Consider the following 17,911-nt stretch of genomic DNA (forward strand, 5'->3'; position numbering starts at 1 on the left):
ACGATTATTACAGGATATAAAGAAAACTAAGACAAAACCAGGGGGAAAATATCAGACAATCTGGATTGAAGACATCGTTTAATAAATTAGTGCCTCTCTTTAAAGACACCCAATTTGTATCTCACCTTTCATACCTTTAATATCGTGTGATAGATTTGCAAGAGTTCTGTCACTATCACTACCTAAGATTTTTACAACAAATGTAGTCTGAAAGTCACATTTTTGCTTTAAAATAAATCTGTATATTTGAGGAACCTATATAGACTCATACATAGATTCTACATAGACTCACCGAATACAAACCTAGACCTTCTCTCTATCCTGGAGTCATTATACCACCAAATACTCTACTAAGAGCTTAGTTTATTGCTATGACCATTTTTCAGAATGCTAGTGTGTTCATTTTTTGTGTCATTCATTTAATATCACCTTAAAGGGTCTTGCAGGCCATATCAAGTCCATGCCTTACCCTGGACTAAGTCTGTCTCTGACAAGGCATGCACTCTCCATACACAAAAAAAGTGAGTCAACACTATACATGCAAATTGGCTTCATATTTTTGAGGACAATCTTTTTTTTAAATTAATTAGATTTCAAGTTGACGATCTCTTTAAAACTATCCTGCAGCAAGTTTCATTTATGAGTAATGAAAATTTACAAAAACAATGGAAGAAATTAGCATTTAAAGTTTTCATTCTGCCCTCAAGTCAGCCCATTGTGACTAGGTGCTCCAGCACACATTGAGCAAAAATCAACGCAACAATGAACTTTTGCACAAGTATAGCAGAGCAGAATTTGACCCATAATATGATATTTAAAATTTCACAACATTCTACTATGACTGAGTGAGTTGGGGATGTAGCAGCAGTCTTTAATTCACAATTTGATTGGCTCAGCTCTTGTCATAAGAACGGCCATACCGGGTGAGACCAATGGTCCATTGAGCCCAGTATCCTCTCTTCCGACAGTGGCCAATGCCAGGTGCTTCAGAGGGAACAAACAGAACAGGCTATCATCGAGTGATCCATCCCGTCATCCACTCCCAGCTTCTGGCAAACAGAGGCTAGAGACAGAGGATGGTGTTGCATGCCTGACCATCCTGGCTAATAGCCATTGATGGAACTATCCTCCATGAACTTATCTAGTCCTTTTTTGAACTCTGTCATAGTTTTGGCCTTCACATAGCCTGGCAACAAATTCCACAGGTTGGCCGTGCGTTGTGTGAAGTAGTACTTCCTTTTGTTTGTTTTAAACCTGCCTGCTACTAGTTTCATTAGGTATCCCCTAGTTCTTGTGTTACGTGAAGGAGTCCATAATATTGCCTTATTCACTTTCTTCACATCAGTCAAGATTTTATAGACCTCTATCATATCTCCTCTTAGTTGTCTCTTTTCCAAGCTGAAAAGTCAGTCTTTAATCTCGCCTCATACAGAAGCTGTTCCATACCCCTAATCTTTTTTGTTGCCCTTCTCTGTACCTTTTCCAATTCTAATATATCTTTTTTGAAATGGAGGAAACCAGATCTGGACACCGTGTTCAAGATGTGGGCCTACCATGGATTTACATAGAGGCCTTATATTTTCTGTCTCATCTATTCCTCTCCTAATGGCTCCTAACGTTGTTAGCTTTTTTGACTGCCGCTGCACATTCAGCGGATGTTTTCAGAGAACTATCCACAGTGACTCCAAGATCTCATTTTTGAGTAGTAACCGCTAATTTAGTCCCCATCATTTTGTACATATAGTTGAGATTATGTTTTCCAGTGTGCATTACTTTGCCTTTATCAACACTGAATTTCATCTGCCATTTTGTTGCCCAGTCACACAGTTTTGTGAGATCCCTTTGTATCTCTTCGCAGTCTGCTTTAGACTTGACTATCTTGATTAATTTTGTACTGTCTGTACATTTTGCCACCAGTTTACCCCTTTTTCCAGATCATTTATGAATATGTTGAACAGCACTGGTCCCAGTACAGATCCCTGGGAGACACCACTATTTACCTCTCCATTCTGAAAACTGGCCATTTATTCCTACCCTGTCAATTAAAATGTGTTTATTATTTATTTATATTACCATTTAAATAATTATATTTTGAAAAGATATCATATGCCTCTAGAAGGGGATTATCACAACATGCAAACTAGGAAATCCCGAGACTAATGATCACTACTACCATCAGTACCACTACAAATTTTTAAAAGGAGGCAAACTGTCCTCTTGTAGCTAGTTTCTGACCAAGTTTCCTTATCCATCTGGACCAGAGTGAATAGTAGCCTTATCAACCAAAATTAGTATCTTATATGTGCGCAAAGAACAAAGTTTTCAGAAAAACAATAACTGTCCTATTAAAATTATCTAAATACTGTTTTGTTTGGGATGGGGGGAGGGGGGAAGCTTACCTCATCTTGTGATCGCATTAGTCGAGGGTGGTTTTCATAGAGTACCATCAAGAGGGCAAAGATAAACATTAGAAGACCATGTCCAAAGTCTCCAAACATAACAGCAAATAAGAAGGGGAAGGTGATGATGGTGTAGAGGGCTGGGGGGGAAAAAAACAGCACAACAGACTCTGGTTAATTGCAACCATATTTGTTTTGATATTACAATTATCTGAATTTTGCCTAATACAGTTATACTAAATTAATATAAAGAGGCAGTTACATTCTCTAATGTAATCCTAAAAATGGTATGATGGAGTTCTACTTTTATCATCTCACAGTCACTCCATATCAAGTTTGTTGAGTTTACATATCCAAAGATGCTCAAGCTCCCAGCCCTACACACTTAAACTGGGTTGGTTCTGGCTCATGCAGGACCACACTAATGAGGATTCTGCAATTGGAAATTAGTTAACAATTCTGATTATAATGATGCATGAGCAAGAAGAGAATCCAGCTCTTTCCCCCATTGTTGTATTGACTCTACACTGCTAACATGAATAAAAAATAAAGATTTATTTTTATCCGAAAAGCTAATAGAATCTTATCCTCATTGTCATGCCAGAGATGGCTGCAGCAATGCATCACAGACTCTGTATAGTTATTAAAGTACTTTGGGATCCTTCTGGATGACCGGCTCCATATTGGTGTAAGATCAATACCATAACTAAGGTTTCCCATTTTCATGATTATCTTTTCTTCCCAATTCTTCTCTCACAAAAGCAAACAAATTACCAAGACAATGGGTGGAGATACCATAATTAGCTATTGCCATCTTTCGCGGTGCTGAGAGAATACATTGGAAATCAGATCCTTCCTTGTTCCTCAGAGCACTATTTGCATTCTTGATAAAATACTGAAAATTAAAATTGGCCATTAACAATGGAATGTAGAAGTCACCATTTTCCCCTTTACTAAGGGCTTGATTCAGCAAGATACTTAAGCACATGCCCTTTTACTGCTAGGAGAAATGAATAAATAATTAATGCAGCGCAAGATTTCATCAACTGTCAGTGGACAAACCTGGATTAACTTCTCTGTAGTTCCCAACTCCATAAGCATCAACAATGTTTTGGAACCCTGAAGTGAATTTATTGGTACGTATTAAAGTTGGAGGCGTGTCTGTTGTTGGTATGGTGTTCATGAATGAAGAGATTGCAGCTCCACTCTTTCTCTAGTTATAGAATGAAATGGGACAAAAAATAAATTATATTAAATCATACTGGACATGTACTTTGCTAACCCAGAAGAGATATTATTTTGATTTTGACAATGTCCACTGAAACAGAAATTGTAAGGTACTTCTCTTCATAACAGAAACTTACTTTCTTATATCTGAGGTACACTGCAGTTTGAGTAACTTTCAAATCTGCAACAATCTTCTCAAGTGCACTAAGTCTAACATTTGCCTCTCTTTCTACTAGAAATATCCACAATGACCATTTTATACTTAAATCTTTTTACAGAAAGAAAACAAATAGTTACAGAATATGAAATTAGATAAGTAATAGATACTTATGAAACAAAGTCAAGATTTGCTATTACAAATAGTCTAATTTACTGTAACGCCAAGCTTATTCTGACAAAGCTAATTTTATCATTTTATACTAGCCAAATTAGTGCCTTCTAGGGTGATTTCACATGGCCTTGTGAGCCAACTCATTCCTTGAGCCCAATCCTGCAGTCCATGCTCTCAAAAAAACTCCCACTGATACCAACAGGGTTTCTACCCAATTACAGTGTTGGAAAGAGCCCACAAGGGCCCTTTAACCTCTGTAGGGAGTTACCTATGTCCAGCTCTTTTCCCTCTCAAGTAACATTGTTTTATTTCTTTCCTTATCTTTATTGTTGGCTCAAAACAGTCAAAGTTTTGAATTTGTGTGCACACAACCACATAAAATGACTTACTGATCCTTCCTCGAGTGCTCGACGCAAGTTTGGCAGATCAGCTACTGGGCACCAAACCTCAGCAATTAAACATTTATTTGTGACATCAAAACTGCACTGGTTTAGTACATGATGAATGGCTTTCATCTTCTTCACTTGGATAACCCAGGTATAAATGGATTCTGATGCTTTACATAATACTTGTCGTAAGTAATCCTCAGTTTTATGCAGCACCTTTGTCAAAGGAAAAATTAGTGGTAATTGAAAATGTAGATGAAAGTTTTACTACAGGAGGAGCACCGAAACTTTGCCCAACTCTGGATCATATTGTTAACTTGCTAGGAGCCCCAAGGACAGACCTAACCTACATAAAGTGGAAGGAATTGCAGCTGCCTTGATTTTAATACAGAGATGCAGACCACAGAGACTATAGTTCTTACCAAATAATGTGCCATTCTTGATACAAGCAATCCATCACTTGGATCAAGATGCAGCATTGTATGGTGGAACTTGTCATCTGCACAAGTCACACTTATGTAGAAGAGGTGGCCAGTTGCAAGTCACAACGGAATTGCTGCTGAAAGTGGTAGTTAATATTATTATGGCTGCCCTTGAACTACAATAAACAGAACCGGCAAGCTTAAGGTTCTTCCTCTGCAGGTAGATGTGCATGGGTGGGACATTGGTACCCAGGTGAAACTTCAGTGAAGTTAGCAGAGCACCACACTGGCATAATGGTAAGATTGGATACAGCAGAATACATTAGTGGAGTCTAAGTTTTATTTCCTCATCCTCCTTGTGCTGAACATTCTGAAAGTGAAGCCCAATTTACAGAAGCTCATGCAAGGCCTTGGAAAAGTGTGTTTTTTCTTTTTCAAGCATGACAACATCAACTCAGTCTTTTACAGTACTATGGAAAGCTAGCTATTTTGCAAAAAAAGAGAGAAAAGAGCCTGGAGAAAGGCTTCATCACTGACCTTTTCCCTTTACTCCCTTTATTTAACACATCAAAATAAATATGTCACAATGTAATTAATTCATAAAAACAACTCATTACAAAAGAATTAAAAGATAAAGGAAGGTTTTTGAAAATGTAGGCTTAATTCTTGAAGTATATTTGTCATATTTTTAGTAAGAGTCTAGTATTTAAATAGTATTTAAAGTTTGGCAAAGCACTTTGGATATATGTAATTTGTTATCAAATATTTATTAACCATCGAAGCACAGTACAACATTAACTAATTTAATCTCTAACATCCTGTGATAGTACATAAGTATTAACATCTCCATTTTACAGAAAGGGAATTAGATGAAGTGGTTAAGTTTCCTGCCAAAGGACACTGCCAGTGCAAGATCATAGATAGGAATTTAGGAATCCCTGGCTCACAATCCTGTGCTCTGACAACTAGCCCATGTTTCTCCTTCTATAACCCTGTTACCATCATTGTCCTTTTTTGATAAGGTGTTTACGCAGGTCAACTCAACTCAGGTACAATATCTAGTTTTGAACCAGGTCATGCTTTTCAAGTGACTTGCTCCTGGTCACATCCTACTGTCTCATAGTCCTTTGTTCTGACTGCTTTACCACACAACTACTACATATCTAAAAACCTCCAGTACCTTTTACCAACAAAAGTTTGGGCACTTGAAAAAAATAAGTACACAGCATCAAATTATAGATGTATCAACATAATTAATACTGCAACTATGGGCTAAGTGGTTATCTATGCTCCAATATCTTCAATGAAAAAGATACTAGTTACATTTTACTCACAACATGAAGATCCTGAATGCGAACATTTAGTCCTTCAATAACATCTCTGCGCTCCTCAGTGGTATTGGGATAGGGGTATACATGACAATGATAGCTGAAGGAAAAAAATATAGACGCCTGAATTAAACATCCAAGCACTTGAAAAAGATCTGAAAGGTGTAGATCAGCCTTTATAGGTGTGAGTCTTACCTCACCAAGAAAACGTGTGAAAAATATTGAGAGGCCATAGATAGGTGATGAATTGGGTTGCTGTACTCACCACCTTTCCCTTTCACAGATCTTGGATCACAAGAAGTTTGGTCTCAGTCCCCATGTGCACTACAACACATCACCACATAATATGGCATGATTGGCAGTCACTGCCCAGAAGAGGGCCATGACTAGAGGAGGACACTGCAGGTAAGGGCTAAGGATTGTTGTGGTTTTGGATCACCCTGCACAGAACTTCGACATGCCACTGTTGTTACTCCCTCCCTAATTCTCAGAATTCACTCCATTCAACTATCCAAATCACCTGAATATTTTTTATTAATTTCAGACAATTCACAATCTATTTTACTGATGGTTTTAAAACAGCTCTCTGTATTTTTGATTTAATCATAGTCTAGTAGATAGTTCACCGGACTGGGAGTATGGAGATCTAAGTTCTCTTCAGAGCTCTGCCCCAGACCATGTATGACCTTGGTCAAATCACTAACCCTCTCCGTGCTTCTGTTTCCATTTTACAGATGGGGAAACTAATGTACTTATCCTCCTTTGTAAAATTCTTCGAGAACTACAAATGAAAAAGCAATAGGTATTATTTGTTCCCCCTCTATTGTTATTTGGCCTACTTAACAAAGGCAGAGATACTGAACCAAAGTACTGCCAGTGAATGGTTTTAAAACTAAAACAGGAAACTGCAAAATTAATCAAAAGACTGCTGCTTACATTTGACAAAGAAAAAAATAAACAGGACTTATGAAAACACTAAACAGTATACAATTTGACCCATTAAAGGCCTAATTCAAATCCCACTGAAGTCAATGGAAAGACTGGCATTTGACCTCAATGGAAGGTGACTGGCCCTAAGTCCTTTAGTCAAAATTCAAATAGGAAACAATAGAAATGTTAGCATATATCCAGTTGATAAGGTCACTCTTTAGTTGCATACTTAAATTAAATACTTGAATAGAGATCTTAGATAGAAGGATTAGGACATTTCTTTGTACATTTCATAATTATAAAACTAGATTACAATTGGAAAAATAACAAGCAGAAATAATGTAAATTAAATCTTCAAAAATGTCCCATGAAATCAGCATACCCAAGTAATGAAATAGTCACCATAAGCAAAAACTAAACAACATTATTCAATATTCAGTAAAAATGAAATTAGTTTTATTTCTCACCAGTCACATATCTTCTTAACCTTCTGGCCAATCTGTTCACCCCAAAAGGATATTAAAAACACAAACCATTTTCTGATTTCACCCTAAAAATAAACAAATAAATGGATGTTGTTTGTTTTAATTATGATATATAATTCCACCACAATTTGACAATATTTGATTGCCAGTTACTCTTATTGGTCGAAAAGGCAAAATTTTACAAAATTTCTGAAGCAAAATAATGAATTTTGATAACAGGAGAAACACCATTAGCAGCATAAAATTCACATACTCTTAAAAGAGACCTGAAAAGAAAAATGTGTTAGTGCCTTTTTTATTCTTCTTTATGTTGGATTAACACACACCTTTTGAGAAGGGATAAAAGAGAAATCAATTTTTTTCTACTCTTTTTCTTATTCACCTTAGAAATATCTGTAGTACAAGAAAAGCTCACCCTTTAAGAACTATAGTGTTACAAATTAGATCCATAACAATATTTTCAATAGAGAAAACAGAGTACAGCAGTGTGAGGCAGTCTTAACGTAGAATCTTTTAATGTTTAAAGTTTAGAGAAAAAAAATCTTTGCAGATGATCAAACATTCCTTTATTATTGTAATAGCAGATAAAAAAAACTATATAATATTTAAAGCACTGTACGTGACTGGTTAATAAATACCTAAGTAGTCATTAATGCCATGTACCTTACTCAGGATATCCTGCCATAAAACCATCACCATTTCACAATGAGACTCCACATATGTCAAGCTGAACTACAGAAACTGCTGATTCTTACTCCTGCAGTGATAACAGGATCAGGATCAGGACCAACATCTGTTTTGTTTTGTTTTAATTCCCAATGATATTGAAAACTCATTAACGTTCCCTTTTTATCTACTGCTGGACGACTAATGACCCTTCCCCTGAGAATCATCTTATCTAATTGTATGATGAGTAAACATAATGAAATGGTAGCTATGACGTTTACTCACTGTATCTGGATCTTCCAGACATTCATCCAGCTCTGCATAAGTAAGAATGGTATATCCTTTACAGACTCTCCATAGCATTTTTTCAAATGCTTCAATTTTTGCTTGGTGAACTAAACCAGATATAAATCTATATAAAAACAGACATGTTATACGAGTAAACCAAAGCCCGTAGGAAAAGTCAAAACTTAACAATATATTTTCTCTAAGACGACTAATTATAATAGTTTAGCATCAGAATTTTTATAGAACAAAATGTCATACCAAACAAATGCTGACCAATTTTCTTTTATTTCCACTCTACAATGTATAATACGCAAGCTTATGCCCAAATAAATTTGTTAGTCTTTAAGGTGCCACAAGGATTCCTCATTGTTTTTACTGATACAGACTAACACGGCGACCTCTCTGAAACCAATACGCAAATAGTACATTCTACATCGGGAAGAAAAATGTAGAGTACTGGTCTGAGCACACATCTGTGAACCAGCTCAACAAATTCCCTCTGTACCCAGGTGCAAATTACTCAATTGTTCTGCACCTCATAGATTTTCCATTTGCAAAATGTGATATTACCTACTTCACAGAGGAGTGGTGAGGATTTGTGTTTGTACATCACTTTGAAAATATGTATGTGTTAAGTATTAAACATTTTATTATCTTTACAACTTTCATGTCGTCATTACTAGTTCATTAAAATGCTACGTAATTACCTTGGGATAAAAAAGGCACCACACTAGATCATTGCATTCTATTATTATACACATACATTGTGCGTAATACAAATGCTTTATCAGTTTAATGAAGATTTTTGGTAGTATTTTGGGGCCAATCCTACTGCTATTAAGTTAATGTCAAAATCTGGCCCGGTAAGTCTAAGACACAGTGGAACAGATTTTCAGCTAATATAAATTGGCATTGCTCACTTGAAGTAAATGGAGCTACACCAGCTGAGGATCTGGCCCAATATTTAGAGTAGTTTTACAACAGTGCATCAAGGCTTGATCTGCCACACTTGACCAATAAGATTTCTGTTCACGTATTTTAACGTTACCTACCCTAGCTTGGCACCCAGCCGATGCATACAAGTGTAGTCCACCAAAGGATCGTTTTCTAAAGCCGGGAATTCCTCAAAATTGGCATGTAAACAGGATTCATACTGAGAAACAAAAGATACAGATAACTCTCAGGAAGTTCAATATTTTAGTCAATTTGATATCATAAAACCAACTAAAAATTCAATGAAAAAAATGTCCCATATAGGATTTCAGACAAGCGAGGTTTCAGGATCTCAGGTAAACGGCCTTTTGTCAGCATTCAAAAATATTGTTGCAAAGATTCTATGACAGTATTTTAACCGCAACTCGTGTATATAAAAAGTCAAGTCATTCCTTCATCCAATTTCTACTAGGCTGTAATAAAAGCATTTAAATGACTAGATTCTTAACCTGTTAATTCTTTAGCGCGGGGCTGCCTTTCCATTGTGTATGTGTATACAAAGCCTAGCACAATGGGTTCGCAATCCCTGACTGGGATCTACAGGAGCTACACAATAGAAATAATAATAATAAAGGACAAGACACTGCCTGTTGTTGTAAAGACTGCCACGTTATATAATTACTAATATACTTATAAGACAAAATTTTACATGAAAATACAATCTTCCCTATGTAGTATACACAGTACCTCAACGGGTCTTTTGATAAAGGTTTGTGTGATCCGCAACATGTATGTATACTCTGTCAACTCAAGCAGGTTTTTCTTCAACTTTTCTTTGTTTTTAGTCACCTCCCTCAATTCTGTCTCGAGCTTCTGCAACTGTTCCTAAAAAATGGAAAAAGACACTGTATCACTTTCCCTCTCCATTGAAAGTTGGGGATAGTTATTTCTAATTATTTAATGCTTTTTACCAAACATGATCATTTAAAAAAAAAAAAAATCAAGGAGAGCATCAGAGACAGTTAATTCTTCAATCTGGTCAAATTAAACACTATATGTACCTAAAATAAGGAATGTTTGACCATTTATTCTGATAATAAATACAGTCAACTAGCAGTCTATTTTTTACAGCTTGTTCTAGAACTGACATTTTGGCATCCCAATTAATTCATTTGAAAGTAAGAGCAAAGGAAACATTCCAAAAATTATTTGCTACTGGTTATATATTTTAATTTAAGTAAGAGCTACAATAAATCTTGTAATCTAAATCATCTGTGAAAAATGCCTATTAGTACATTTGGCAGAAGATGATGACAAGATACTGAAATCAGAATAACTTCCATCTCTGCTTAAATTATTTAAATCCTCAAAGAAGAAAGTTATTTTCAGTTGCAGAATAAATACAAAGACACATCCTTTATTTTCCTTCCTTTTCTCCCACATTCACTATCCAAAAGTGTCCAACCTGTTATCCAACTACCCTTTTGTTTTTATATTACATAGTCTAGGGCTCCTTTTCAAAAAAATTTATAATGTTATACTCAGATCCTGTAAATACACCCATGCATAACTTTACTCATGCATATTCCCCATCAAAATCAATGGGACTAACAAAGTGAGTAACATTACAAACATGCCTAAATGTTTACAGGATCGGGGCCTTTGTCACTGTAGTCAAGGCCAGCCTTGAACCTTGGCGCCATAAACGAGGAGCGTCTTCAGCTCCCCTCCACCCCATTTGTTAAACTTTTGAATACCTTATTTTTTATTGCATTTTTAGACCATTTCACTACTTTGTCTCATGATTTGTATGCATGATTTATCCCGGTCATATAAGACGCTAACAACAAAAACAGTACCCCAAGCCCAACACCCAAGGCGGCCTCCTGCCCCTAAATCCAGCCCTGACGGAAGTTACACCAACAGAAAATCTGGCCAGCTATCTTTTTCTAGCCCAGGATCTCTTTTGTTTTGTTTTATCTATACAAAGTACTGAATGCTTTCAATTCCCAGATTTCTCAATGCAAACTCTGCACGTTTAGACGCTTGCAGAGTCCTTAGTTAAATCCCTACTTAGCTTGCAAGGAAAGATAAGACAATCCCATATCTTACTAGCTTTTTTCACTAAAAAGCTCTAACATCTATATTCACACAGTAAGAAATTTTTAAAACTTTATAAGTTAGTTTGCCTCACTGATGCAAGAGATTCCCAATGTTTTAATTATTAAGCACTAAGGTTTGGATCCTTCAGTCTGCCTACTCCACTTTGCATTGTGTAGGCTTGATACACCACTGGCATCAGTACCATAAATTAGGGCTGCCTCTGTGTATCCTTCGCTTGTACCAGAGCTGGACAGCTCTTAATCAGAATTAGGTCCTAAAAGGTTTTACAGTATGAATGACTGAATTTTGAATGAGAGATTATAAAACATACCAGGGGTGGTCAAACTGCAGCTCACAAGCTGCATGCAGCTCTTTTACAGTGCGGTTCACAGAGCCCCTTGCCCTCCCCTCATTCTCTGCCTACCAGACTTGGGGAGGGAGGAGCTTGGGGCTTCTGCCCCGCGGTGGGATGGCAGGGCTTCAGCCCCGTGGGGCGCGCCTGTGGAGGCTTGGGGCTTCAGCCCCAGCAGGCACCTCCTGTAGGGCTGACGCCTCGAGCCCCAGCAGGCTTGCCCCACTCTCAAACTTCTGAAGATTTTCGTATGTGGCTTGAAAGGCCAGTAAGTTTGGCCACCCCTGACATCAACTCATCTCTGCATTTTACAAACAATTGTTTCTACCGAGATACTGTAAATAGAAATCAATTCAACAGCATCTAAACAAATCAACTGCCTGCTTTTTGTGCATTCAGTGCCTGCTCAGCTTTCACATTCACAACTGCCACTGACCTCCATATGCTAAAGGACTGCAATATTGGGTACATTCCCAAAGTGACCTACAAGACTAAAAGATTACAGTCACACTAGTTAACAATTTGTTTGGGAATCCTGACAAGTCAGGTAAACCAGCATATTCAGTATGTCAAAACAAGAGATGCAAACAAGCTCTGAGTTAAAAAGACAAAGAATTAAGAGTTAACTTTAGCTCTGCCACAGAAAAGCCCACATCAATACCACATCTGCACTCCAGTCTCTAGCATATCACTGGCTGAAAAAGAAAAAGCTACAGAGGGGAAAGCTTGAGCGTGAAGTAAAGAAATATTTTTTTCTAAGTTAATGCTGCTATCAGGTTGGCATAAGCACAGAACTGTTAGGTTAAAAACATAAAGGTCAAATACCAAAAGGCGCTGAGCACCTGCAGTATGCGGTTTAGTAAAGGAGAACAGCAAATGTTCAGGATTTGTTCCAAAATGAAGGAAAGCAAAATTCAGTTCCAAGATCCAATCCTACCCTTTCATTTCTGTAAAATTCTTTAAAGAGTTACCTGGATTTCTAACATGTGTTTAAGATGAGGGGCAGCAGGAGCAGTATCTCCTTCAGGAAGAGGAATATCAGCTTTCTTAATTTCTTGAACTAGAAATCCTGGAGTAAGAACAGAAACAGAATTGGAAAAAGAATTGTATTATGCAACATTTTTCAAAACATATTGCCTAGATAACTTACTTAGGGGTCCAAACTTGCCTGAACACCCCCTGAAAGCTACAGAGTACCCTGTCAGCAACCATTGAGGGCGCTAAGGATATTGCAAAATCAGGCTCTAGAGATCTTATCTTTTTTTGATTTTGATATAGTCTTTCGAGCTAGTGAGCACTGAGGACCTTTAAAAGGGATACAAGGTGATGGAGTTATTTGGGGGGGGGGAAGGTCATTTAAAATACAAGGCATATTTTTCTTTTAAGTATTTGTGGAATTAAATATCTTCAGCCATTAAGTCTTCGCAGAAAAATGTCAGTCACAAGGACCTTGAGAAACTTTTAACATTTCATGATACCTCCTCAGGAGACTCCCTTCCCCTAATCATGCCTTCTGCAAAAACTGATGTCCTGCTCACTGATCCATGTGTGCAGTGAAGATTCTTCAAAGTAGGTGGCAAGAGTAGCCTTGACAATAAATGCAACACATGCAGAGCAATGGAAGAGTTGAGACAGCTACTAAGCGTAGGAAAAGAATGTGGGTTTTACATGACCTAAACAAACAGCTCATAAGAGGTTAGCAAAAACATTTCCATAAAGAGAATTTACGATATTTTTCCAACAACAAATGGAAGCAAGTTGAAACTCCATTTAAAAAAATCTAGTTACCACTAATCTACTAGCACATGAACGTAATTATGGGCACAGAAGGCTATTTTTCAGGAGTGCTTGAAAGTTCAATAGCTGACGGTCACCTTGTGCACTAATATACTTAATTCCTAAGGAATTCATTCTAGAGAGAAAGTTCCATTTTCCTAACCAGAATTTTAAACAGAATTTATGTTGAAACAGTCACAGTAATTTATCAGCAATAGGGTTTAGCAAGTCTTCTACCACCCTAAGTTTTTTATTAAAAATATTTACTGGGCACTTAAATAATGTTTTACAAAGGTAAACAGACATCACTAAACTCATTTTACAGCTGGAGAACTGGAGGCACAGGGAGGTTAAGTGACTTGCCCAAGGCAACACAAAGTGTCAATACCAAAATAAGGCCTGGACAAAACCTAAAAATTCGATTGGCCTACCTATGTCACTCAGGCCAGAAAAATTTTTTACACCCTGAGCAACATACACAGGTTGACCTAACCCCCAGTGTAGATGCAGCTAGGTCGACAGAAGAACTCTTCTGTTGATCTCTCAGAGAGGTGGATTAACTACACCAATGGAAAAAACCCTTCTGCCGACGAAGCATCTACTATGATACTACAATGGCACAGCTGCAGCACAGTAGCTGTCGTCGTAGCAACTGTAGTATAGACTCAGTCTAAGAAACATCTATTTGTTTTCACTCTCAGTACAGGGACCGATTCGCTGAACCATTCTGATTCCCAAACTTCTAACCATTATAGACTCTACAGAATATATAAAAGAAAGTCTCAGATTTCAAAGTGCTCACATTCTGTTGTGATCAGCATAATAAAAGAACACAGATAAATAAGCTCTCCAATGTAGTAGTACTCTGATTACGTAAACTTTAATTAAGTAAAGACATAGCTTAAGAGATTAGTCTGAGAAAGAAAAATATTAAAACAAAGCTTACCAAGTATCCTTTCCATTTCTTCACACTTCTTCACTTCACCCACAAATTTTCTCTGAAATACACTTACACTGGGGTTGAGCTGAGGGTGGAGGAAAAATACTCATTAAATTTTTATCACAGTTGTAATTCCTCCAAACACAACTGGTTCATCGACTTTAGAACCCCAATCTTACAAACACTTGTGCTCAACAATTTTACAAACGTGAACAATCCAAATGGACTCAACGAAACTAATAACATGTGTAAGAGTTTGCAGGATCAGGGCCCATGAATGCCAACCAGCACTGTTTCATTTGAAGTCTGTTGCTATGATACTAAAACTGGGTAGTCTGGAATTAGAACCACAAAAGGTAACTCCTCCCAGCAGATGCTCCTCTTCATTTAGGAAGATGTAAAGGGATTTCAAACAACAAAATTCAATTAAAACAGAACAATCAAAACCTTCTGCCTCTTTTTCAGCAGACTGTAAAAATAATTACATCCAATTGAGAAACCATTCCAATTTTTTATTTTTTATTTTTTTAATTTAGTGCCTTTATGACTCCAAATTAAAGACACAGATTTAGGATTCAATCCTACACCCACTGCAGTGAATGGGAGTTTTGTCACTGAACTTCAGTGGAATCTGAAAGTGAATTCAAGTACAAAAATTTCATTTTACTACAAAGCTACTCTCCCAATGTCATAAGTTGTATGTGCAGTGTTCATGAATGTGTATTCAACTTTAGGGTTGAAATTATCATCATGGTTTTTGTATTATCAGCTTGAAAATATGTATGTATAGTATTTTCCACTATTTTCCTTTTCTCTGCAGCACTAAAAATTAAGGGCCTGACAATAATACCCTTAATCATGCGAGTGGTCCTTTCAGGATTAATCCCATTGACTTCAAATGGTACTACTCACAAAAACAAGAGTTGCAGAATCAGACCCTAAAATGGTGTTTGGATGACAGGACATAAGTTGTCTTTAAACACAGTTTTAGTGTTAATAATTATTATAAATCATTTTCTTCCCATCTACCATCTTTACTTTCCAGTTTCCCTTCAGAAGTTACTTCTAATTAAAAAATCTGAAAGGAAGTTGGAAAAAAATTCTGAAGTTTCAGCCATTAAGCAAAGATCACCCAGATAATCACAACGAATCAGACAAACAAAACAACATTTAGCTATTGACCACCTCTATTTTACATTAGGCAGGGACTTGGTTTCACCTGCTAAGGAAATTCTGTGAATACCTCCAGAAACAGGTATGCTTTAAAACTGGCAGAAAAAGACAGTCTGCAATATTGATGTGATCAGAAAATGAACTCTGCATCTTTTTAAACAGTTTAGATGCTTCCACTGGCCTACCACTTGGATGTGCATTCATAATAATTGAGACCATATACTCCAAGACTGAAGTCAAAGGGGTTCCACATGGATGTGAGGGTTCACCCACCTAGATCTGATTACAAAATCAAGGCCTAAATGACCTCCAGGACAGGTTTAAGAAAGAATCTCCTATGGATGTGTTGATCCTCAAACCTTCCAAAGGGTCATTGCTTTGCTGACCTTCCCTTAGAATTAAATGGGTGTTTCCCATACAGTCCCTTTAAAGCAACTGTGGGATGAGGAGAGGCATTGGTGGCCCTCACCAATCTAGGTAGTTTTGCCATATGCACAAATTTTCCCTCCAGTGGCAGGGAAATTGAGTTATTTAATCAGTCTTCTCCATCTCTAATTTATGATCTGCCTCAGGAGATTATGGAGCTACTACAGATAGTTAAAGAGGAAACTTATCTGCCAGTGTGTGTTGAAATTTCAATGATTAGTTACACCATAAGTGGATCTTTGAGTTGCCACCCAACCCAGCATCTCCGGGACTATTCCAATTTTCCAAGCATTATCCCACCTCTTGGAAGCCTATTAGGGTATGTCTACACTTACATTTTATAGCATTCTAACTTGCTGGCTCAGGGGTGTGAAAAATCACTCCTCTGAGTACAGCAAGTCTGAGCACTTTAAAGCGCTAGTGTAGACAGGCTCCCAGCGCTCGGAGCTAATCCCCTCATGGAGGTGGATTACCAGGAGCGCTGGGAGAGAGCTCGCGCATGACCACACTCGCACTTCAAAGCGCTGCCGCCGGAGCGTTCCCACAGCAATGCTTTGAAGTTTCCATTGTAGACATACCCTATGTTGCATGACAGTAACAGATAACAATATCTATTTAGAGGCCCATCATCACATCACAATATGGTTATGTATCCTCACAGCAAAAGTGTAAGATAAATGCCAGTTGCCACTCAGTCTCTGGTGGCTTGTGTATACTTAAAATGCTGCAGCACTTCATAGAAGACACTGCATACCCTGACGAGAGGGCTTCTCCTGTCAGCGTAAATAATCCACCTCCCTGAGAGGCAGTAGCTAGGGTGACAGAAGAATTTTCCTGTCTGCCTAGAGCTGTCTTCACCAGGGTAGGTCGGTTTAAGTGTATCGCTCATGGATGTGGATTTTTCGCAACTGGAGTTATACTGACTTAATTTCCTAGTGTAGACCAGGCCTGAGATTGTTGCTCACATCCTGGTATTTCTAGAATCAGGCTGATTTTCTCTGAAAAATCCCATAACCCACGGGGGTGGCGCATGAGAAGGAACGGTGGGGAGTCAAGAGGAGTAGTCTTGGGATGAGGGAATAGGGGCAGGAGTCAGGAGGGGAGTCTCAGGGTGAGGGGATGGGGTAGGAGGAGGAATCTGGGGGGGGAATGGGGGCAGGAATCAGGAGGGGAGTCTCAGGGTGAGGGGACGGAGCAGGAGAAGGAGGAATCTGGGGGCGGAACTAGAGGCAGGAGTCAGAAGGCGAGTCTCGGGGGAGGGGACGGGGCAGAAGGAAATTGGGGGGGAATGGAGGCAGGAGTCAGAAGGCGAGTCTCGCGGGAGGGGACGGGGCAGGAGGAGGAATCTGGGGGAGAAGGGGACAGGAAGCGGGGGGTGTCTCGGGCGGAGAAGCTGGGCAGGAGGGGATAGGAAGTCCCCTCCGCCTATACTCACGTCTCTGAACTCGGCCAGGCCCCTCTCGCCCAGCTCGCTGAGGCACTCATAGGCCGAGCCCGCCTGCAGGAAGAGCTGGGCCAGGCACATACTCTCGCTGCGGAACAGGGAGCCCATGATGAGCCCTGGGCCGGAGTGGGGTGGAGGCTGCGGCCACCCGGCACCCACACGCCAAACGGGCTGAAGAGGATCACCGGGCCCTGTAGCGCGACCGCCTCCCGCGGGCCTTGGCGGGCTCCCCCATCCCCGGGGCCATGGAGAGAGCTCAGCTCCTGCGTCCGCGAGCAGGAACTCCAGCTGCTTCCGGTGTC

At 38.7% G+C, this 17,911-nt stretch overlaps 1 protein-coding gene across 1 annotated transcript in view; it reads right to left on the reverse strand.

Moving 5' to 3' along the window:
• ATP6V0A2 (ATPase H+ transporting V0 subunit a2) overlaps positions 1-17,902 on the reverse strand; it is a 29,983-nt gene extending 12,081 nt beyond the window's left edge. The window contains exons 1-11 of the mRNA XM_065418025.1: positions 17,601-17,902; positions 14,573-14,651; positions 12,822-12,919; positions 10,143-10,280; positions 9,515-9,615; positions 8,460-8,586; positions 7,491-7,573; positions 6,100-6,193; positions 4,347-4,559; positions 3,462-3,612; positions 2,400-2,539 (exon numbers count right to left, since the gene is read on the reverse strand). Of these exons, the coding sequence (XP_065274097.1) occupies positions 2,400-2,539; positions 3,462-3,612; positions 4,347-4,559; positions 6,100-6,193; positions 7,491-7,573; positions 8,460-8,586; positions 9,515-9,615; positions 10,143-10,280; positions 12,822-12,919; positions 14,573-14,651; positions 17,601-17,717 (1,341 nt within the window). The 5' untranslated portion in view covers positions 17,718-17,902. The remainder of the gene's footprint in view (positions 1-2,399; positions 2,540-3,461; positions 3,613-4,346; positions 4,560-6,099; positions 6,194-7,490; positions 7,574-8,459; positions 8,587-9,514; positions 9,616-10,142; positions 10,281-12,821; positions 12,920-14,572; positions 14,652-17,600) is intronic.
• Positions 17,903-17,911: the final 9 nt, after the last annotated feature.

This window comes from Emys orbicularis, chromosome 16 (assembly GCF_028017835.1).
Source record: "Emys orbicularis isolate rEmyOrb1 chromosome 16, rEmyOrb1.hap1, whole genome shotgun sequence".
NCBI classification, from domain to species: Eukaryota; Metazoa; Chordata; order Testudines; family Emydidae; genus Emys; species Emys orbicularis.